Genomic DNA, 25,284 nt, shown 5'->3' on the forward strand with positions numbered 1-25,284 from the left:
TTTAAATCTTTGTAAAACATTATTGGTTAATCATTCACAATAAATGAAAAGAATTCATTTTTCCATTTAATTTGTGGTTTATTAAATGATGAGTCCCTTCAATTTGACGATATATTCAAGATAGACTGTCAGGACCAGTCCTGTGACTAAGAAATGTCTATCAAGTGAACTTGAATGTCAAAAGTTGAAAATGGTCCCTAGTCGGAGTTTTCTATAAAATTGGACGCATAGAAAACGTTAGACGATTAGAATGCAAGATGACTAGTAGTTCTGTTTCTTGAACTATGTGGACATGGCAATGTCATAATCATTTGCATAGATACTTACTTTGGGAAGACTAGTATCGGACAAGACCTATGAAACTTTACTGTAAGAGATAAAAATCTGTCATAAGTAAATTTCATTAAAATTATTAGACACTAAATCCTCAATACCTGAGTGATTTGAGATTACTTGTTTGAGAACTGGTTGCTTTGACGTTGACCAACCGTCGCACCGTAAAAGGAGGCTATAAAGGCAACGCTCAGGTAATCACCTATCAAACGAAGTCTAATCTCAAGAGCGCAAGATTGGGATTGTCCTCCCATAAATCGGGATGAGATGCTTAAAAGTTGTACAAGGCCACTCGGAGAGCTAGAAACTGTGAAATGCATGGTCGTGCTCGGATGAATCATAGGCTATGATTATCTGTTTATTTGATCAGTTGAACTCTGAAACCGAGAAACACCTCTGGACATAATAAGGATGACAACTCTTACCTTATGTTCAAGAGCAAGCATCGAGCGACAAAGGAATTAGGAAATGCACACTTGTCCCTAAGGACAAGTGGGAGACTGAAGGAAATAATGCCCTTGGTCCAAGTATGCATTCTATGTTAAGTCTAATAAATGCGGTTCAGTATTAATTAACAAGTTAATAATTCAGTGAGATCAAGTGAGCTGAATGCCTAGCTAGAGGCCGCTTCAGTTCAAGTGGAATTAATGATATTAATCCACAGCTTACTCTTGACTGAACCCGTAGGGTCACACAAATAGTACGTAAACGGATCAAGTATTTAATAGCATTAAATACTCCATCTATGGATATTCGGAATCGACGGATATTGGTTTCAGTGGGAGCTGAGATCCTCACAGGCAAGAAATGAATACTCCGGAAACGATGATATTGCCGGAAACGGAAATATGGATCGTATCGGAAATATAAATATTATCCAAGTCGTAGATGTCGCCGGAAACGGAAACATGGTACGTATCGGAAAATATTATCGGAAATGGAAATATTGCCGGAATCGGAAATATTGCTGGAAACGGAAATATTGTCAGAAACGGAAATATTATCGGAATCGGAAAATAATTCCGGAAACGGAAATATTAAATATTTGTTCGAAACGGAAATTAATTCCGGAATCGGAAATATTAAATATTGTTCGTATCGGAAATAAATTCCGGAATCGGGAATTTAATCGGAAGCGTATCGTACGAATTAGCATCGGAAGAGGCTCGCTAGACGAAGGCCCAGCACGAAGCCAGGCCATCGCCCAGCAAGCCACACGCATCACCAACACACGCCAAAGCCTCGACCAGGCCCAGCGCAAGCTAGGCCCAGCCGAAGCCATGGGCGCGCGCGGACAGTAGCATGGGCCGAGCGCTGTGCGCTCAGCGTGGGCCGCAAGGCCTGCGCGGGTGTACGGTGCTCGTGCGATGCTCGTGTGCGAATCCTAAAGCTATCGGGATTCGATAAAAGATTAAATCCTAAACCTATTAGATAAAGTTTATTTAAATAGAGTCCTAGCAGGATTCTAATTAAATAAATTAGTATCCTAATCGGATTCCAATTCCTTTTCCATACCTCTATAAATAAGGGCCTAGGGTCATTATTTATACACAAGTTTTCAAGTATTCAAAGCTAGGATTTTTAAGCAGAAAAATCAGCCATAACTCTTGCCCATTTAGCCGAAAATAAGTAGTGCCTTAAGGGCGATTCTAGTTGGTCAATCTTAAGGCGGATCCGGACGTGCTGTGGACTATCTACGGAGGGACGACACTTGGAGTCTTAAAGACTTGTTCTTGTTCGGTTCGGGCGCAGCTAGGGAAGGCACGCAACAAAGAGTATGCATCTAAACTATGCTAAATGATTATGTGTAAATAATATGTTTTCCTGGCTTTATGGTTTTTCCGCATGATTTATGAATTGTCATATGTATCATAACCTAACAACTAGTTCGACAACGAACCTACTCACAACAAGAACACATTTAAGCGCAACCTAGGGGAAGAGTTGGCGCCATTCTTGGGCCTTCTCACCCCACTATTCGATGCAAGTAGATTTAGATGGTTGTTACTAAACCACCTTGCACATAAAATTTCATTGAAGAAATAACAATTAATCCCTTTGCGATACCCACAAGACTTAGGATTGAGAATTAAACTTAAAGGATAACGAAAAAGGAAATTCTATTCTTTTATTAAAACTCCAATGAATAAGTCTTACATCCACTAATGCCATAACATTTATTCTCCAACTATAATAAACTAAACCATAAATAGTAGCTTTGCCACTTTATTAATCAACGAAAAATAAAACTAAGGATTACATTTCTCTAGAGACTAACGTCATCACGACGATCATTTCTTTCCTTGTATTGATCCGGAGTAAAGTCTTGATCATTAGGATCATTCAAATCTTCTTCCGGATCTGAGTCTTCATCCATAGCCTCATCATTTTGATGTGGCTCACTATCATCCACATTATTCTCTTCAAGCTCATCTTCAGACCCACTGGATATCTCAATGGTTGGTTCAGGAACTATAGGGTTAGGATTTTCAATCTCTACCACATCATCATCACTATCCTCCTCAACATCACTAGCTTGCTCATCATGGATCATGTCATCCTCACCATCACTTTCTATTCCTCCATAGCCCATACCAAAACCCGCAGAATACTTTCCATCCTCATAGCTATTTTCCGCAACCTCTAGGATAGTAGCAAGAACCTCGGAATCATACTTCCACCTACCATCACTAGTCCCATAATTGTACCAATTAGGGGTACCATCACCATAATGCATGTCACTGAACCTATTCTTGAGGTCTATGTAGGGGTTTTTATGTGGTAAACAATGTATAATCATACTAGCCATCATATCTTTGTGCCTAAGTTGGGGCATATTCTTGGTCGAAGCCAAATAGTCACAAGCAAACACGATCTTTTGAACATACGTGCGAGGAGTCTCATTATCCATCTTCTCTAAGTATCCTAGACTGGTGAACTTAGAAGGTAGCATCCTTAATTCCTGAAAATTCACAACTCAAAAGTCTTACTAACGCGTTTCCATAGAAATTCCAACCCCAAAGGATACAATAAATAGTTCGTGGAGCCATACAATTTCAATGCACAAATATATGCTCAACATGAAATATGATGCAATTAATCACATGAAGCAAGATAAAACATGGTTAGAACATATACATGGCACTTAATAATCACATTGTCACATAATATGCATTCTTAGACTAATATGCCCTTCAAAGTCTGCCCATTTCTCACTTGAAAATAATATTAATTAAGAAATTAATTAAGAAATAACTCCTAACTTTGTTGAAATTATTCAAATTAAAATCGAAAATTAATAAGAATTATTGTTTAATTAAATAAATAAATAAATAAATAAATAAATTTCGGATACTTAAAAAATAAAAATAAATCCGAAAAATTAAAATATAAAGGAAATTTTGGTATTTACTACCTTTAAAATACACAACTTTTGCATTTACTACCTTATGAAATTTTTATTTTAAATTACTACCTTAAACTTCTAATTTTTTTTTATTTACTACCACTTTACAGTTTTCTCATTTTAAAATTCAGATATCTCTTTCGTTTCTTAATCGTTTAAAGTGATTCAAAGTTCATTATTTTCCTTTTTCTATAGAAATTTCATTGAGAACGTCATTTCAAAAAAATTCGTTTGATAATTCATAAATATTTTAAAATTTTACAAATTATATTTAATTTGTTTAAACTTTTACGAAATGTTAAAAAGTCGGATCCCTATGGAATCCTTACACATAAATGAGAAGAATAAGCTTTGAATCACTTAAAATGATTAAGAAACGAAAGAGATATCTCAATTTTAAAATGAGAAAACTGTAAAATGGTAGTGAATACAAAAAAAATGGAACTTTAAGGTAGTAATTTAAAATAAATTTTTCATAAGGTAGTAAATATAAAAATGGTGTATTTTTAAGGTAGGAAATACCAAAAAATCCAAATATAAATTCGAAAAAAAAGATATTCGAATAATAATAAATAAATAAATAATTAAATAAAATAAATAATTCGGATATTTTAAGAAAATCCGAAAATTATAAGATTTTTTTTTTCGAATTTAGTTCAAAATTTTCGAGTGAAATAAATAAATAAATAAGAAAAATATTTCGGAAATTTTAATTAAATTAAATAATAACCCAACTTTTCAACTCATTTCAAACGACCCAAAATAATTGATATTTGACCTTTAAAATATTGAGTACTCAAAATAATATGTTTTGACTTTAGGAAAATAATATTTAAAAATCCTAAAGTTCCGCATTAGTCTCCGATTACCACTTTGTAGTATTGCTTACTGCAAAGAAGGAATGAAACTAAGCTCTAGTATACCACTTTGTAGTATTACTTACTACAAAGTAGCCTTAAGCTCCTGAATACCACTTTGTAACACCCTAATAATTCCTTACTTTTATAAAACCATTTTCCAACTTAAAATAAAGGAATTACTAAAGTATTACCGCCACCGTGATAACGGTTAAGGCTATTACCAGAATTACGCAGCGGAATTAAATGTCAACTAACTTTTAAAAACCATAATTAATGAAATATTGAGGCCTCCTACAATTTGGAACCATAATGGCCCAAAACCCAAAACATAAATAATTCAAACATTTCAAACATAATTAAAGTATTAAATAAAATAGTTTCAAAGAACGAAAGCATGCAACTCTCTCAATCATCCCAAGCCACATAATTTCGATCGTACTTGATCTACCAACCTGCTATATTATTCTACTCCCCAACAATGCAAGTGCAAATGATGGATCATCATAGGGTTATTAAGGCAAAGGCCATGACCAGAAACACACAAAGCACGTAGTCAGCAAAAGCTGATTACTTACAAGCATAGAGTAACTGAAACTAAAACATGCATCACTCACTAAGTACTAATCGACATGAAAAATCCATATAATACTTAACAAACAATCATGAGACACAAGACTCGACTCTTGACTCGACTCTTGACTCACAATTTAATTAGAATAAGCTTCGAACGGGCCAAAAGAATAATCCACAATGGGAAAAGAGTGATGGGAGCCAACCATACACCAAATATATAATAATAAAATTGGGCCATACCAAGTGTCGGGCCATACCGACGGAATTCCTGCGCATAATATAAATGAAACAACGTCTTGTATCATTAGTAGGAGTAGGAGCTTTCCGGCAAAACTCCCCCATTGTTCATACTCAAGGTATATACGTTCCAACAGTTTTGAAGCTTGTTCCGGTTGCACTTTACGTTTATTAATATTTTAATAAAGGCGAACTCAAGACTCGACAACATGCATACATACGGACATACCATTAATAAACAATCAACCAAAACAATCTTATTTTAATGCTTTAAGACTTGTGATCAACCAAGCAAGACACTTGTGATATTACTACCATGTTCCTCCTCACCAAAGTGAGATTCCACATCATGCACATTAACATGAGGGTTGTGCCCTTGCACGACAAATCCTAATTCATTTCATACATAATATTCCCAACTGAACCCTACATGTGCGGTGGCTTACGTAAGCTAACCCTTCACATGTGGTAAAGTAAATAGTACAACGAGGTACAAATAAATGGCTCAAAGTATGCTAGACATCCCGTACAATAGCATACAAATAAATAATCCATCCCTTGCATGTGAAATAAACCATACATGCATAAATATTGAACAACATGATTGACAATGAAATCCATACTCATAATAATTTCAACATGCTTGTTCAACAATTAATCCTATAAATCCAACATCACAAATCACATGCTCGTTCACCAAAATAAACATGATTCCACATAATGTAATTCACATCATCAACAATCATGTAATGTCATTGACAAAAGGTGTTGTCGCCCTAGACTTGTACGTACCTTGAATACCTAAGCGTAGGGGCCACTTTGCAATAACGAGCACTCAACTAGAAATCACCTCCTATCATCAAAATAATGAAACTTAAATTATTTCCATGTTCATTAAATTTCCAGCAACTTTATAAAAATTAAAACCTCCTTTAGACTTTAGAATTCAATCGTTTTTCAATAATAAAATCGTCTCAATTTGCAAAATCAATCCCTAGTACGAAAATATACTTTTTCCGCCTTTTAAATCAATAAAAATCGACACTTTAAACCTTTATTCAAATCTGAAAATAGAATTGATTATCATAATTAAAATCATCACCTAATTATGCTAATCAATTGACTCATTAGGTCTAGATTAAAACCCTAACTTGAAAATCTTAATAACACTAGTTTATTATCATAAAAATCCATGCTTTATTCAATAAACAAATCTGAAAATTCATCCTTTGATAATTAAAACAAACCTAATGAATCACAACACACAAATCCTCAAACCACGGTATTCATAACCAGTTCCCAACATTTTAATTACTCAAAACAATATTAATATAATAATTTAAAATACGAAATTTAAATAGAATAGGTAAGAAAGAAGAGAATTATACCAATCCGGCCTATAGCACGGAACAACCACGAATTAATGTGATTGGGCGAAAAGAGATTGGAAAACGAACACGAACAACACACACACACACACACGACCGTGTGTGTGCGCGCACAGCAAAGGGGCGACGAGCAAGAGGGGCAGCGCGCACGGCTGGGCGCAGCGTGCGAGCTAGAGAGAGACGATGCAGGGGTGTGCGCTGCGCACACGAGGCAACGGAGACGAGCAAGGGGGTGCGTGCACAAAGGCACACAGCAACAACAGCAGCACACGCGCACAGCAGCACGCAAGGGGGCGAGTTGTGCGGTGCGAGAGAGAGAGAGGGATTGGCGCCGGGCGTGCGAGAGGAGAGAGCGAGAGGGAGTGGGCGTTGGGCGTGAGGCCGAGCAGCACGAGGGCGCAGTAGCACGAGCACGGGGCTGTGTGCGTGTGGGCGTGCGGATGAGAGAAAAGAGAGGAGATGGAGTGATGGGCAAGCAAAGCAAAAGAGAGGGTTTATGAGATTTTTAGGGGTTCGTTTAATGATGGAGGAGTCTATTTATAGGCTCCCTAATCCCTTGATGGGCTAGGCTTAGGATATTGGAGTTGGGCTTGGGAATTAAATGATTGGGCTAGCTTAGGATTTAATTTAAACTCTTTGGATTGGGCTCGTTTAATAAAACGAATTGGACTTTTTATTTAAAACCCGAAGCTTTAAAAATCATTTGCAACTCATTTAATTTCCCGACTCAAGAATTAAATTCGTTTCGTAATTAATTAAAATAATAAATATTGTAATTAATTAAAATACATTAAATGCAATGCGTTTAAATATTATTTAAACGATAATAAATCGTAAAATGCTTTATAAATATAATAAAATATATTTATAAATATTATAAAAATACGAGGTATTACATGTAATGTAGCGGGGGAATCCGCTGTTTCGGCTACCACAATAGTGTATTCCATTGCTCCCCTTTCCTGGAAGTTAGTAACTACCTGCGCCACAGAAGATGCTTTTTGTCCAATAGCTACATAAACACATATTACATTTTGTCCTTGTTGATTGAGAATCGTATCTGTGGCTACTGCTGTTTTACCAGTTTGTCTGTCCCCGATAATTAATTCTCGCTGACCACGCCCTACAGGGGTCATTGCATCAATAGCAATAAGTCCGGTTTGAAGAGGCTCATACACGGAACGTCTGGAAATAATACCAGGAGCGGGAGATTCAATTAACCGAGATTCAGAAGCTGTAATTTCACCCCTATCATCAATAGGTTTAGGTAGGGCATTTATAACACGCCCTAAATAAGCCTCACTCACGGGTATCTGAGCAATTCTTCCTGTTGCTTTTACAGAACTTCCCTCTTGTATCATCAACCCGTCACCCATTAATACAACACCAACATTATTTGATTCCAAATTCAGAGCAATACCTATTGTTCCCTCTTCAAATTCTACTAATTCACCTGCCATTACTTCATCAAGACCGTGAATACGAGCAATGCCGTCACCCACTTGAAGCACTGTACCGGTATTTACAACCTTTACTTCTCGATTATATCCTTCAATACGTTCACGGATAATTTTGCTAATTTCATCTGCTCGAATGGTTGCCATGAGTCTTTCTTAAATTCTTTTTTTTTCGAAACAAAAAAATAATACCTACAATTAAATAGAAGGACTAATCAGTTATTTCGTTCATCGCACCAAACATGCCAATATTAGCATTGATGGTCCGTAAATGTAACTCATTGTTCAAACAACTATTCAGAGTTCCTAGAGCTCCTTGTAAGGCTTGTTGGAAAACCCGCTGTAGGACTTGATTAATCGCTTTTTGTTGTTCAAACTGAATGGTTTCGTTTTTGTAATTTTCAAATTGTTCTAAAGTTTTATAAGTTGAATTAATCAAATTCATCTTTTCTCGTTCTATTTCAGAATATCCATTCACTCGAAACTGATCCGCGTCCATTTCGACTTTCTTTAAGCGAGCCCGGGCTTTTTCCAGTTGTTCAATGGCCTTTCTGCGTAGTTCTTCTAAATTTCGAATAGTATTCAAGATCCTCTGTTTTCAATTATCTAATAAATCACTTAATGAAAGTAGATTATCTTTCCATTCATTTCAAAACATTCATGATCCCTTCCCGAACCAAACGTGAATTTTTCAATTCATTTGGCACTCACGCTCAATTACTTCAATTTTTTATGGCAAATTTCCATATCTTTTTTGAATGTAATGAACTTATCCTCTCTTCTCTGTTCATAGTCAACAAAAAATGGAAACCCATCACTAATCAAGATTAGAATATTCGGAGAACTCTTCTGACCCAAACAAAAAAAAATATATAAGTAATTGTCAGCAAAGTTGTTTTTTTTTATTCAAATCCAAAAATGTTTCTTATTTTATACGTAGGTCATCGACTCAGCCTTTGCCATTTATTTACTTAATAAAAAAAAGGCGAAACATTTTTCCTATAACAATAAATAAGAGATTCCAATAATTTTATCGACATGAGTATAATATATCGAAAAATTTGTAACTATGTTTCTTTACTTTATTTAATTTTAGCCTCGGTATTCGGTATATTTAAGTATTAACATGGTGGTAGAAAGAATACCCTGTTGTGCCTGGACTTCAAACAATTTAAGTTTTAACCATGTTATGGTCCCAAATTATTGGTTGATAGAGAATCAAAGTATATTTACCAACAAATCACGAAATGCTCTGGTTCTTACATATGATTTCTTTATTATTAATTTCAGAAGTCATTCGTGAAATCATTCACCTTTCGCCCTAATTAAAAAAGAAAGCGGTACAGTTGGTTGAATCCAACCTATTTTTGAAATAAACAACCCGCACACACTCCCTTTCCAAAAAAGATCAATACACCAAGCACTACACTGAGATTTATTAGATTTGTTGCTAAAATATCGGTATTAAACCTGTAGACACCTACTTTTGTCCCCATTCCCGAAAGGGAAAGGTTCGATGATGAAAGCATAAATCTCCACTTGACAACGCATCTCCTATAAAATAACGAATCTCATTACCCCTTTTCATTTCACCCGAAACCTGCTATTTATAGAAACCTGCTATTTATAGAAACCTGCTATTTATAGAAACCTGCTATTTATAGAAACCTGCTAAAAATAGTAACTGCCGTAAAGGGTAGCTTTTAAAAGTGGCAAGTCATAAAAGATAGAAACCTGTCAGAATTAGGTGTTGCACTCCAACGTAAATCCTAAATGAGATAGAAAACTGCGAGAATCCTATTCCTAATATGATTCGGAAATAAGAGTTACGTATTAATTAAAATCCTAACAAGCCTAGAGTTCGTAACGGGCCCAGACACATTCCGTCATGAAATTGATACGCACTAAAAGACTTAATTAAGTCTCAAACACTACGGATTTCAGGAATCCGAATCTGACTAAAAAAACAGCCCAGACCCTATTTTCAACTCCTGGCTCTGGGCGCCGAAATCTTCGGCGCCCAGGCCTGGGCGCTGAAAATACCTGGGTACGTGTTTTTTCCTAATTCTTTGTGGATTAGAACTCTGCAATTCTATCTTTCCACGAACTCTTCCCTATAAATACAGCCCCAAATTCGACGTGAAAGGAACACACACACAATTCATATTCTGAGTATTGACTCCAACCCTAAGCCTAAGCCTCACGCTACGAAATTGTTCACGCGTTCTGTCGCAATCGATCCATAAATCGAACAGAACGTATCCTGTCCCATAATTTGAGATTCGTTAAATAAAAAGGAGAAATAGCAAAGTCAAAGTGGTTAGTTTTCTGAGAACCGTGACGCACCTCTCAAGGGTGCGTCGTAATGTGTCCCTTTTCGATGATTTAACTGCTTTGCTCGCCCTTTTTATGAATTGTTAAACTAACTAAATCTGATTGTTCTATCACGCCTAACAAATATAATATTTTTGGGAAATTGGATTATCATGCTAGGTCCCTTAATGCTATTTAAATCAGATAATCGCGATCGATCTAGTATTATATGTTGCACATTGCTAAAATCAACTCAGATTAGTTTAATAGTTAACGCATGTCCCTTCAATTATTTATGCTGAGCTAGTAAGGATATCCTGCCTCTGGAGTTATCGACGAGCGAAGTACTCCTCTCGGTAGTTACAGTCCCCCGAACCCTCAATCTCTACCTTGCGGGTGTATGTTGAAAGATCCCCACACCAGGGATCACAAGGGAACCTACGGCCGTCGTGGCCAAACATAATTGCACTCCCTTTATGTCACGATAACCGGGTTTTGTCAGTTTTTCTCATTGTTGTTAAAAACTGAATGGCGACTCCTATATTACTAGTCAATTGGGTGTAAACTCACAGGAAATCCAATTACACTTGATTGAATAAAAAAGAATCGTCACACCCACGAGGGACGAGGTCACGCATTAGCCTCGTGCTTTTTCGACCCCTCACAGTGGCGACTCCACTGGGGATAGTGAAGGAAATACTCGTGCTTGTAGGTAATAAAAATAGCCGAAGGGTGAAACGATCCTACCCCGCGTTTATTTCCCCATCAAGTTGGGACGACCTGAAAATCAGCATATTAATGTGAACGGGCAGAACCGCATAACGAATCTCGGCTCCCTCGGGAGTTGGGACTAAGGATACCTTTTTCCGCCAATAGGGGGGTGCATACGCCGCGCATGTTGCCCACTCGGTACTTGTGCAGGTAGTACACCTATCCCGAACCCAATCGCTCGCTCATTAGGTCCCTCTCGCCTGCATGCCCCCTTGGCTTGCACTTGCGGGTTGGCCTCTTGAGCGAAATTCGTCTGTTGAAGACACTACCTCGACCGGGGCATGTGTTGGATCTACGATAGAAGCGGTACCAAGCCAGGCGCAAATAACTACCCATAGAAGCCTATCATAAACTACATGACATGTTATTATCGCCTCATGATGAATGTTAGTTATGTGTAGCGAAATATGTGATTGTGTGTGACAAGCTATCCTAGAAAAAACCAACAACCTTAAAAATTGTCCAAACATTCATAGACTAATTTGCCAGAGAGTTATACCGAAATACGTGTTCCGCAAACCCGAATGATCGCCACAAAAAAGCGACGCTCGGGATGGCCTGTGACGAATCCCACAAACGCTGCACAACGCGTAAAGGACGTTATTAGGAAAGCACGCAAATCGAAGTCGCATAAACAAAAAATATACGCAAACAGAAATCGAGCACCAATCACGGACGCATTTTCAGCGCCCCTGGCTGGGCGCCAGAATTTCTCACGCCCCTCGTTGGGCGCTGAAGTTGCTGCTTGGCCTTCTGGCCAGGCGCAGCAGCCTCGGTGCTCGCGCAAAAGGAAAATACGTAGCACAAAAAATGTTCGTAAAAGGAATTGCTACGAGGGCGTAAGAAAAGCACTCGATTTCAAAAGCGACTCGTAAAAAAATTAATAACTCTTTGTGTCGTTGTTAGGCCTCCTACGACGACAATGCTCGGCACCAAAACCGAACATGCTAATAACTATGAATGTCACACGGGCAAGTGTTTCGAAAATCCAAAGAATGACCAAAAGAAAAAAAAACTAAAAAGTGTACCAACAAAAGAAAGAGTGAAAAACCAATAGAGAGAGTCGAAGTCTAGACTAAGTAATGCTTGAAACTTTGGGAACCTAAACTTTAGCTTATCTTATGCCTAGGACTGGTCTTGCCACTGGGTGCCGATCAGAGAATCAACGGTTAGTGCGTCTCGAAGATACATCGCCAACATCAGGTTTAGTGACTCCAAGCTCCGTCCGTCGTCCCTCATTCCAAGGATCTCCGCTTCCCCAACCTCGATTCGCACCTTCAAACATGTCCATCGAAGATTTGCGAGACCAGATGGTCCAAATGACCCAACTCATGGGCCAATTGAAAATGGAAAATGAAGCTTTAGCGGCTGCGCAAGCCAAAAATGACCTCGATAACGAGAAGAGGATTGAAAAAATGGTCCTACAGCAAACCATGGGGAGAAAATACTTCTCCCTCGATCCTGAACCTTTTCCTGGCAAACTACCAGAAAAGTTCAGTTCATCTGACTTACCAAAGTTCAAGGCCACGGACAACCCCCGTGATCATCTACTGAGCTTTGTGAATGCCATGAACTTGAAAGGCGTGGACAAGTCCATGTATTTACCTGCCTTTCCTTTGTCCTTGGAACCTGTGCCGCTCCAATGGTACTATCACCAGGACCCTAAGCTCTTCCCCACTTGGGAAGACTTTGTCAATGTCTTCATCAAGCAATACTCGTCGAACATGGATTTCCAAGTCACCATGGCGAGCTGGAAGTTCTCTTCCAAAAGAAAAATGAGGGTTTCACGACTTACTTTGCTAGATGGAGGGACCAGGCGGCCCAACTAATCAATAGGCCTCCAGAAACAGAATTGGTCCAAAAATTCATTGACAACCTGGACCCGGCTTACAGACAACACCTTAGGTACCTGGGACTTGACACTTTCAAAAGAGTTTATGATGTGGGAATAAAGATCGAGGACGACCTCGCCAAAACCATACAAAGCAAACCCACATATAAAAACAACACCTATAATCGGGGTAACACATCCCAAGCCCAAGAAGTCCATGCTGTAGAAGAGACTCCCGCCCGAAGAAGCCCTGGAAGATGGGTCCGAGATCGAAAGTTTGCCCCACTCGGGTCGACTTTGGTACAAGCCTTTGAAAGACTAACCAATCAAGGAAAGTTGAGACCTATAGGCCCCACCCGTGACCCTCCTGTCAAGGGAAAATATTGGGTCGAAGGTACTTACTGCAAATTCCATCAAGGAAATGGGCATGACACTGAAAACTGCTGGAATCTAAAACATACGATCCAGGACATGATAGAGGATGAAGTGATACCTCTCCCTAACGTTGGCAAACCCAACAACAACAAGAGCCCACTCGGCTCTTGTCACATCTCTCTCGACCAACCAGAGAATTTCGACCCCACGGTGTACATCACGCCTCAAGGTGCACCACTCGTTGTGGTCCCTATGGATCGAATCGAGAGAGAAGTGTGCGGTGTGTGGGATGATGATGCTGAAGATATTTACCTATCTCAAGTGTCGGGCCAGGACCTCTTCACCGAAACTTGGCCCGGGTATGCTCTCATTGACACCACCCCTCAGGAGCCCGAGGTCGACAACCTAACCCGATCCGGAAGAATATACCAACCTGATATTCACCCACCTCCTATGGACGACATCCCGGTTAGGCAAGCTCCTGAGAATGGACGGCACGCCACCTTCGCAGAAGTCATCGAAAATCCTCTCCTGAAACAACTAAAAAGAACCAAGGCCGAGATTACCATCTGGGATCTCATGTGTACTTCAAAGGAACATCGCGAAAAGCTTATTCGCTCACTCGACCTCATCTCAGTACCTACAGATATCACACCTGACTCACTGGTTAGCCATGTCACGAGAGATGCTGGAGAAAAGGCCATAGTTTTCACTGACAAAGACTTGCCCAAAGAGGGGGGTGCTCACAATAAGGCCTTTTATCTAGTGGTTGGATGCAAAGGACAAAACATCCCCCTAGCGCTCGTAGATAACGGTTCGGCGGTTAATGTTTGCCCATTACGAACCGCCCATTGCTTGGGGCTAGGAAATGATGACTTCCAAACCTCCACGCAAGGGGTACGAGCTTATGATAACTCCCGAAGGCCTGTGTTGGGAAAAATCAACCTCACCATACAAATCGGGCCTGTGGCACGCACCACGGAGTTTCAAATAATTGACATCAAGCCCACTTTCAACCTCCTCTTGGGGCGACCTTGGCACCATGACTTAGGAGGTGTGGCTTCTACCTTGCACCAAATGGTTAAACTTAACCATAACGGGGTAATACTAGAAATCCGCGCCCCTCCTCTCGACGTCAGTTGCACTATGGTTGGAACGGCCGAAACTGCAGACGACCTTTACGGGTTTCAAATGGAAGAAACAATCCAGGTCATCGAAGATTATGATCCAGCATTCCTAGACCCGCATGCATCCCGAGTCATCCCTAGAATGCTGTTAGCTCAAGGTTATTTCCCAGGAACCCCATTGGGCATAAGGAAGAAGGAATACACATTCCATCCTTTTCCCAACAAATCTACTCCCTTTGGCTTAGGCTATGAACCAACGGAGGAAGATATTGCTGACCGCCTGTCTAGGCTATACCTTAACAAAGCCAAACAAACCACCCTCCTTCCCCCGTATCAAAGGACCCTTAACGGGATGTTCGTTCGGGAAGGAGAAGAACACCCATGCTGTGATTTCCCTGAACCCTTCGTTCAGGATGGCTTGCTAAAACCCGGATTTGAAATTTTCCATGACTGCCACACCTTGGATGAGGCACCCCACCTCACCAAGACTAAAACAGCTAAAATATTGGACAACCAGGCTCTATGGACATTGTTTAACGAATCGAGGCCTATGGAGAACGAGACTGTGATGACTACCCTAGCTTTACAAGATGAAGGTTTCGATCCAACCCGGTTAATCTCTCCTGCATCAACACTAGAAGAGGTCGAGAACGGATGGGTGAAGACATATCAGTGGGTCAATGCAAAAGGAATAGAATTCAAGATGAGTACCGGTGAAGGACCGAAGTTTTATGAGACTAAACCCCAGGCTTGAGCCACATAGAGCACCATTAGTAAAAAGCGCCTAGTAGTTCTTTAGATTGGTAGAAAAAATAATAGAGACTTTAGATGGTCCTAAGGCCCCTTAAGATATAGGTCAGTTTTATTTCAGTGTGTTTTCCTTACTTTCCGAATCAATAAAGGCGTAATATTTCTCCTAAAAATTTTTCTTTAAATAAGCACCAAATGTACTTGCAAAATACTAAAACAAAGAGGCGGCCCACTCTAGGCCCAACAAACGAAGCCCATTCGGTTTTGAAATAGTGCCATGGGAACCAGTTCCCGAAACCCACAAAATAAACCGCACTATCCCATTCATATCCCCAAAACCTAAAAAGCCAACCAGTGTCATCATAAGAGTCAATCCATGCAACCCGAAGAAATCAAAGGAAATCAAAATCCAAAACAATGCAAATGTTACCAAAAAACAGATTCATAAAACATAATTCCATCATACCCTTCACTAACAACACGCACTTCAACCCACCTCAAAAGCCTACACAAATATGTTCATAACTTCCGCACCCTAACTCCATTCTCAAAACTGTTTCAAGTCACGAATAGAAAAAATTAATCCGGACAAATATGCATTTCACGCTAACAGTCAAAAAAGCCTCCAAAATAGCCTCAAAATTGACTTTAAATACGAGCAAAAGATCAAGGCACAAAAAAAGAAATAAATGCAAGAACATGTGAAGCAAAGCGTCAAAAATTAACCGCCCAAGTCATTTTCAGCGCCCAGGGCTGGGCGCCGAAATTTCTGACACCCCAGCCTAGGCGTTGAAACTCTCTGCCTGCCAAAAATTTTCTTTTCAGAAGTGCTCGTCATTTTATCCGCACACAACGGAAAAATAACGAACACTTGGGGGGTACAGTACGTATCCAAATAGGCTTACCAAGAATGTAGCCATACAAATTAGTCGAATTTCATATTTTACGTGACTTATGGCAAAAAACGGCAGATGAAAAATAATGATAATACTTCACTCATTTGACCGATTAAGTAATAGGCTTCCACCTCAGGGCATATCTACCGAAATCCGGCATACTAGAACTTATCTAGCTAGAACTACGCACGACCTGATTCTGACAAGATACGTAGGCAATCCTTACCAAGGATTCGGTCCAATATAAAAAAAACATATTATGTGTGCAAAAGTGTTAGACATGTAAAAACATAAAAAAGAGGAGAAACAAAAATAAATGAAAATGAAAAATAAAAATACGCCTTTATTGAAAAAATAATAAGAAGAAAAACAAAGTGCTAAGAATAAAAACAAACACAACTGAAATAAATAAAGGGCACCTACACCCTAGCAAGAACTACACTACTCTAGTTCTTCCGGATCATCAAATAAAGTCTTGTAGAGGGCAATGTTCGCAGGATCCACCCCCACAGTCTTCTGCGCTGCCCCAATATCAATCTCCATAAGAACCGGCTCCTGGACACTAACTTCCAAAGATGCCAAGGCTTCAGAAACATTCTCAGTTATAGCCCACTCAACCTCAAGGGCACAGGCAATGGTGGGAGAAGGATTATTATCATCAACTAGACTAGCCACTGTTTCTACAGGCGGCTGAGCCTTCCTAACCCATACATTGTTCCGGCGACGATCTCCGCGAGAGCTTGCATTTCTTTTAACAACAGCAGGCCCCTTCATGTTAGGCATCTTTTTAGGCCTGAAACTGGAACGGGGAGGAACTTCCTTTCGCTTTCGATCAGGACGAGCTTTCACAGTCTTAATACTATAGGTACGAGGTTTGGCAGAATCAGGACCCTCATACTTAACACGAATACGAGGTATCAAAAGCTCAGCCGGCTCCCCATTACGAGCCTCGGCCCTCACATCTTTATCATCGGAGCTCATCCACAACTTGTAGTTTTCAGAAAGACCCACAAAGCCATTTGTAGCTACGGCCCAACGCGGGAGACCATCATAATACTTAGCCCACGCTAGGACCCGTGTTTGTGAAAAGGCCGCTACCTTAGGTGGTACCGTATCAGAAAAGGGGATAGTCTGCCTTAAACCATATTGACGCATGACTCGGTAAGGGAAAATATAAATGGGACGAGATAGCCCCAACAAGGAAACATAAACCGATACATCAGAACCCCCTGTCATAGTAGTCAAACCCCACCATGGTACCACCCACTTAATAGAACAAATGCCATAAGTAAAAAAGGAGGTCCATTCGGCCTCGTCTTGGCCTTGGTGCAAGTATTTTCGGTTACACAAGGCTATAGGGCGATAATGTTTAGGATCGGCAGGAGCTTCCAAAAGTCTAAGCCGTTCCACGAGCCAAATCTGCAAAAAACGGGCACGATCAAAAAAATAATAAAATAAAACGGTTCCTGGTGCGCAGTTTCAACGCCCAGGACCAGGCGCCGAAAATTCCAGCGCCCAGCCCTGGGCGCTGAAACTCGTTGTGTACGCAAAAAAAAACGTGTATACGTGTGCAAGGATAAATCGATTACCTGTAGTAATAGGGGGCTCCCCTTAAAATGTTCAGATTTGGTATCCTTCTTCAGCTCATCCGCACTCAGCGAAGTCTCGGCAACAACCAACGGCATAATAGAATAACAACTTTCCATCTGGCTAATCAAGGGGATCAACCTTATGTCACCGAACGCACCATTGTCATTCAACAGCAAATAGTGATTCACCAAGCAAAATACAAGGGCTCGAATATTCAATTTCTGTTCGGTCATATTCTTACTAGGCCTAAAGTGATGTTTTACAAGTTTTGCCAAGTTAACCTCGTCACCTACAACAATTTCAGAAAACATGTTATCATCTAGTCCTAGGAAAGTCCCTATGGTTGTTTTACCCTCTTCAATAGTGCCAGGGGTAACAGGAGTAGCATTAGTAGGATAACCAAGGATCGCAGCAAACTCATCTGGCAAAGGACATATTTTGTTGCCCCGAAAGGCAAAAACATGATGATCAGAGTCCCAAAGCTTAGGGCAGCATGCAGAAAGTTATAATCAATATTAATTTGTTATAAGCCTAAAAGTGCCTCTAAGTGATATTCTTTGAACAAAGCCTTTTTGGTGGGAGTAAGGGCCCGTAGCCAACGCCTAACAGTCCGTTGGAGTGAGAAAGTAGGGATCGACATGGCAAAAGCAATGAGTAATTAAAACACAGCAAAAAAGAGATAAAGAAATTGAGAGTGGTGGAAAATAGGGACGTATCTAGCCCCTATATATAGCTGGACGCACCCAGTGACATCCTAATCCCATTCGGAAACGTGTTAGGAAATCTGAAAGTCAAAAATCACCAGGAAAAGACTTTCAGCGCCCACGGCTGGGCGCCGAAATGTTTAACGCCTAGCCTTGGGCGCTGGAAATGCAGCCCAAGGCCCGGATTTCACAAAACGCGGAACAGGAAAGGACTTAAAACCGTGTTGCTAAACACGAGGCCCTATTGCAAGTAAGATCAAGCCCAAAGCACCTTTAGCTCCCAAATAAGCAAAAAAAATAAACATTAAAACTTGGTCGAAACTTAGACTTGTCTCAGAAAATGCTTATGTACACTTTTCAAAAACAAGTTAAATATCATGGCCATTCTTCGAAACACCAAAAATGTGTATCGTTAAGTCGTTGGTTTTCCAAATAAAAAATGTTTGTCTGTCAAAGGACTAATCCGGGCCAAGCTAAAACCGGATGTCGCCTGAAAACTAAAGTCGCACTCCACGGCTTCGCTAAAGTAGCACACTACTATAAAAGGTCGCTCGCACATACGAGCATGACCCCAAACATGATTACAAGATGCGAAAAACGACCGACGAGCCCCAGTGCTTGGGGGCTCGCGAAAAAATATACTCCAACAAGGAGCGCACGATCAAAATCACATTCCCGGACTACGCCATACACCATCTCATGTTTGGATATCTCAAAGAAAAAAGGGTTCGACCTCAGAGAAAGGTCTTCATTGACACTTGTGCATGGTCCTCTGATCAAAGACCAAGTAGTGGCAAAAATCGAGCCGTAGAGACTAGCTCAAACCACGAAACCAGACGGTCGCAAGACAAAGGTCCGTCTGAACACGTTGTCAGCCCACGTTCAGGTTGCAACTAAATTCGAGCATCCCTCGAAAGAATTCGCTCTTGCAAGAATGAATAAAAAGAAATTCTCAAAAGAAATCACAAAAAACCAAAGAAATAGGAACTTGCCCATCTTCAGTTGGCAAGATCGCGGCACGCAAATCCCGAATCAAAAGGACGAATTCAGGTTCACTCACCTCCAGCGAGCGGGGCGTCCACCCTTAGCGGACAGGGCTCGCCCACCTTCGGCGGGCGGGGTCTGCGTCACTAGCCGCGCAGGTCCTCAGTTTTCGAAAAAAGAATCTTCCAAAAATAAATTTCAAAATAGATTCGTCCACTTCTATCGGACGGGGTGTCCACCCTTAGCGGACAGGTTCGCCATCTTTAGCCGGCGGGGTCTACATCACAAGTCGCGTAGGTCCTTATTTTCAAATATTCAAAAAACAAGATTCGTCCACTTTTTCGGACGGGGCGTCCACCCTTAGCGGACAGGCTCGCCATCTTTAGCCGGCGAGGTCTACGTCGCAAGTTGCATAGGTCCTTAGTCGCTGCAGCGATAACTTTTTCTGGTTTTCCCTTTTCCAAAAAATTAAAAGGATTGGTTTTCCGTTTTTTCCAAAAAAGAGCGATGTGCTGGATTTTCCTTCGTTTTACGTCCCATAAAAACAAGGGGGTTTTCTCGTTTAACTAGCCCTGAAAATGAGAATCTTTAAAAAAAAAAAAAAAAAAAAAAAAAAAAAAACATTTTTACCTCGTGATTGGGCTTGGCCAGGCCCAATTACACTTTATAGCTTTGATTTCGAAAACATCTGTAGCTACTCCCAATGACAAAGTGAGGGAGTTTCTACGCACCTTTAGATCCTTCCAATGACAAAGTGAGGAAGTTTCTATACTATCAGTTGGCAAATCCCAATGACACGTGAGGGATATGTCGACATTTCAAAGTGATGACCCTTAAGTCAAATGTTATCACTCGGGGGCTCGTGAGACCCTCGCAAAACAGGTCACGTACACCATGGCTTGTGTGACGCACTCCGTCTAATACTTTGACCATTGTCTTACTCCAAGACTCAGTCAAAGTGGGGGCTAACTGTAGACACCTACTTTTGTCCCCATTCCCGAAAGGGAAAGGTTCTATGATGAAAGCATAAATCTCCACTTGACAACGCATCTCCTATAAAATAACGAATCTCATTACCCCTTTTCATTTCACCCGAAACCTGCTATTTATAGAAACCTGCTATTTATAGAAACCTGCTATTTATAGAAACCTGCTATTTATAGAAACCTGCTAAAAATAGTAACTGCCGTAAAGGGTAGCTTCTAAAAGTGGCAAGTCATAAAAGATAGAAACCTGTCAGAATTAGGTGTTGCACTCCAACGTAAATCCTAAATGAGATAGAAAACTGCGAGAATCCTATTCCTAATATGATTCGGAAATAAGAGTTACGTATTAATTAAAATCCTAACGAGCCTAGAGTTCGTAACGGGCCCAGACGCATTCCGTCATGAAATTGATACGCACTAAAAGACTCGATTAAGTCTCAAACACTACGGATTTCAGGAATCCGAATCTGACTAAAAAAACAGCCCAGACCCTATTTTCAACGCCTGGCTCTGGGCGCCGAAATCTTCGGCACCCAGGCTTGGGCGCTGAAAATACCTGGGTACGTGTTTTTTCCTAATTCTTTGTGGATTAGAACTCTGCAATTCTATCTTTCCACGAACTCTTCCCTATAAATACAACCCCAAATTTGACGTGAAAGGAACACACACACAATTCATATTCTGAGTATTGACTCCAACCCTTAGCCTAAGCCTCACGCTGCGAAATTGTTCACGCGTTCTGTCGCAATCGATCCATAAATCGAACAGAACGTATCCTGTCCCATAATTTGAGATTCGTTAAATAAAAAGGAGAAATAGCAAAGTCAAAGTGGTTAGTTTTCTGAGAACCGTGACGCACCTCTCAAGGGTGCGTCGTAATGTGTCCCTTTTTGATGATTTAACTGCTTTCCTCGCCCTTTTTATGAACTGTTAAACTAACTAAATCTGATTGTTCTATCACGCCTAACAAATATAATATTTTTGGGAAATTGGATTATCATGCTAGGTCCCTTAATGTTGTTTAAATCAGATAATCGCGATCGATCTAGTATTATATGTTGCATATTGCTAAAATCAACTCAGATTAGTTTAATAGTTAACGCATGTCCCTTCAATTATTTATGCTGAGCTAGTAAGGATATCCTGCCTCTGGAGTTATCGACGAGCGAATTACTCCTCTCGGTAGTTACAGTCCCCCGAACCCTCAATCTCTACCTTGCGGGTGTATGTTGAGAGATCCCCACACCAGGGATCACAAGGGAACCTACGGTCGTCGTGGTCAAAAATAATTGCACTCCCTTTATGTCACGATAACCGGGTTTTGTCAGTTTTTCTCATTGTTGTTAAAAACTAAATGGCGACTCCTATATTACTAGTCAATTGGGTGTAAACTCACAGGAAATCCAATTACACTTGATTGAATAAAAAAGAATCGTCACACCCACGAGGGACGAGGTCACGCATTAGCCTCGTGCTTTTTCGACCCCCTCACAAAACCCGAAACTCCCGGCGGATGGCCAGTGACCCAAGAAAACGAAATAATCGGTTACATTTTTCATATGATCTCCTCTTATAGATAAACAAAAAAATCGTTGTATTATTTCAATTGTTTGCTACTTCTAAATGATATTTTTTTTATTGAGATTCTCAATAAGAATAATACTTATTGGATTTATAGAATTACTAATTAGGTACTAGGTTTCATGTGAATTTCGAAATACTCTCTTTGTTGCAACACTTCTCCTTCGGACTAAAAAGGGGGAGGAAAGCAGAAACCGAGTGGGTAACACGAATTCTTCATCCTCAAATTAAGTCCTTTCCGTGTATTATTTTCTCAACGAATAAGTCATTGTGTAGGAGCGATATTTTCTTATAAATGTGAAAAAGCAACCTGCAAGTTCAAGACTATAAAAGAAATGTGTATTTCTCCTATTTCTTTTCCTTTTCGGATTAAACAAAAGGATTCGCAAATAAAAGCGCTAATGCTACAACCAATCCATAAATTGTTAAAGATTCCATAAACGCTAAACTAAGTAATAAAGTACCTCGTATTTTTCCTTCTGCTTCGGGCTGTCTTGCAATACCTTCTACAACTTGTCCCGCAGCAGTACCTTGACCAACTCCAGGTCCAATAGAAGCAAGCCCTACAGCCAATCCAGCAGCACTAACGGAAGCGGCAGCAATCAGTGGATTCATGATAAGTTCCTCACACACAAAAAAATATGGTTAATGATACAATCAACCAATGCATTATGACTTAATTGTTCCATTGCTAATATTTATCCAGTTGAAATAATAATTAATATTATTAAATAATTAGAAAGACTTGATTTTTTTTAGTTCCTATATTGTTGAGTCTTTCTGAATCAATATAACTTGAGTTTTTCCATTTCCTTTTTCTTTTTCTAATCATTCTTCGACCTTTTTTTATATTTTGTCTGTTTATCCATTCAATTCGCAGTCATAAACGAATAGGAAAGGACTTCGTCGGTTGGTGTCTCTATCCAAATTCAAGTAGGGCAAAATAAATATTCTTTCATATATAACTTGTCAATATCTAATATAAAATATACATAGGTTTCTTACATAACGTAAACCGCCTATTATATTTGAAATTCAATCGAATTTTAGAACATTCTTCGAAAAATCGAATCTGCAAGAATTAGCTTATAGTCATTAGATTCCATATAACAGGGGTATCCCCTCTCGACTAACCAACGTCTTTTTGTTTTACACTTCTCGAATATCGTTTTTTCTATTACCACTAGACTGTATGTATTTGGATATTTATATGCTCTAAATAGATTATCTTTATAGAGTATCTTGAGCCACACATACACATATATCTAGACTAGGAGATAAACTCTTCCTAAGACAAATCAATGATGACCTTCCAGGGATTCGCCTATATAAGCTGCGGCTAAAGTTGCAAAAATAAGAGCCTGAATACCACTTGTAAATAAGCCAAGAAACATGACAGGTATAGAAACCACTAAAGGTACTAAAGAAACAAGAACAACAACTACTAATTCATCCGCTAATATATTTCCGAAAAGTCGAAAACTAAGTGATAGCGGTTTTGTGAAATCTTCTAAGATGTTAATGGGTAAAAGAATTGGAGTTGGTTGAATGTATTTACCAAAATAACCTAATCCTTTTTTTGTAAGACCTGCATAGAAATAGGCTACTGACGTGAGTAAAGCTAAAGCAACAGTAGTATTTATATCGTTCGTGGGTGCGGCTAACTCCCCATGAGGTAACTGTATGATTTTCCAAGGTAAAAGAGCCCCTGACCAATTCGAAACAAAAATAAATAGAAACATATTCCCAATAAAGGGAACCCACGGGCGATATTCTTCGCCAATTTGAGTTTTGCTCACGTCTCGGATGAATTCGAGGACATATTCAAAAAAAAATTGACCACCAGTCGGAATTGTTTGCGGACTCCGAACAGCTATAGCAGCTGAACCTAATAAGATAGCAATTACAACCCAAGAAGTTATAAGGACCTGGCCGGATTTGGAAACCTCCTATTTGCCAATAAAAATGTTGACCTACTTCCACACCCGATATAGCATATAACCCCTTTAGCGGGTTGATTGAATATGATAGAACATTCATATTGTCCTCTTACAGAAATATAACTTAAAAAAATTATTTTGATTCAATCAGCTCTTTCTCGACTTGTCTACTTTAATTAAAATTTTCTATTTCGGATACTAATTAATTACATAATATCCCCTGTTATTTTGAACTAGTTTTTGAGATTCAAAATCTAGTAACCGATAGAGAGTTTAGGAAGTCAATTTTTGATTTATTATGAATCAAGGATTTCTTATATAGCTAGAGCGGCCTTCACAAATTGCAAATACTAATTTGGTAAGAATTAATCGAATTGAAGCTATAGCGTCATCATTTGCCGGAATCGAAATATCTGCGAGATCCGGGTTACAATTTGTATCGATTAAACAAATAGTTGGAATTCCCAAAGTAATACATTCTCGAAGGGCCGTATATTCTTCCTGTTGATCAACGATGATTAAAATATCCGGTAACCCTGTCATATATTTGATCCCACCCAAATATGTTTGCAAGTGAGATAATTGTCTCTTCACCATCGTCGCATCTCTCTTTGGAAGACGAGCGAGTCTCCCTGCCGTTTGTTCCATTCTCAAGTCCCTGAATTTATGAAGTCTCGTTTCTGTCGTGGACCAATTCGTTAACATACCCCCAAGCCACTTTTTATTAACATAATGACAGCGAGCCCTTATTGAAGCCCGTGCTACTGAATCAGCTGCTTTATTTTTTGTCCCAACAATTAAAAATTGTTTTCCTCTACTTGATGCATCAAAAACAAAATCACAAGCCTCTGATAAAAAACGAGCAGTTCTAGTAAGATTTATAATATGAATACCTTTACATTTTGCAGAGATATAAGGCGACATTCGAGGATTCCATTTCCGAGTACCGTGACCAAAATGAACTCCTGCTTCCATCATCTCTTCCAAATTGATGTTCCAATATCTTCTTGTCATTTCTCCCCACACTTTCTCTTTTTTTTAATATTATTAAAGAGATGAGGTATTCTGAAATAAAAAATTGTTCCAATGGAACCTTCTTTTCTACCTTGGATTGGCCATTGATATACAACCAAAACCATTAATTCCTTTCTATTTGTTATGGTTATTTAATTTCTTTATTTT

At 39.5% G+C, this 25,284-nt stretch overlaps 2 protein-coding genes and 1 pseudogene across 2 annotated transcripts; all 3 read right to left on the reverse strand.

Annotated features, from left to right (window-relative positions):
• Positions 1-2,340: 2,340 nt before the first annotated feature.
• On the reverse strand, positions 2,341-8,401 carry LOC130467461 (ATP synthase subunit alpha, chloroplastic-like). Its single transcript, XM_056835971.1, has 2 exons — positions 7,694-8,401; positions 2,341-2,349 (listed from the first exon to the last, which is right to left on the reverse strand). The coding sequence occupies exons 1-2, from the start codon at positions 8,399-8,401 to the stop codon at positions 2,341-2,343; spliced, it is 717 nt and encodes a 238-aa protein (XP_056691949.1).
• A 14,823-nt stretch (positions 8,402-23,224) lies between these two features.
• LOC130466963 (ATP synthase subunit a, chloroplastic-like) lies at positions 23,225-24,293 on the reverse strand (annotated as a pseudogene).
• Positions 24,294-24,402: 109 nt separating this feature from the next.
• LOC130466964 (30S ribosomal protein S2, chloroplastic-like) lies at positions 24,403-25,280 on the reverse strand. Its single transcript, XM_056835494.1, has one exon. The coding sequence runs from the start codon at positions 25,114-25,116 to the stop codon at positions 24,406-24,408; it is 711 nt and encodes a 236-aa protein (XP_056691472.1). The 5' UTR covers positions 25,117-25,280; the 3' UTR covers positions 24,403-24,405.
• Positions 25,281-25,284: the final 4 nt, after the last annotated feature.

Source organism: Spinacia oleracea, chromosome 2, assembly GCF_020520425.1.
Source record: "Spinacia oleracea cultivar Varoflay chromosome 2, BTI_SOV_V1, whole genome shotgun sequence".
Lineage (NCBI taxonomy): Eukaryota > Viridiplantae > Streptophyta > Magnoliopsida > Caryophyllales > Amaranthaceae > Spinacia > Spinacia oleracea.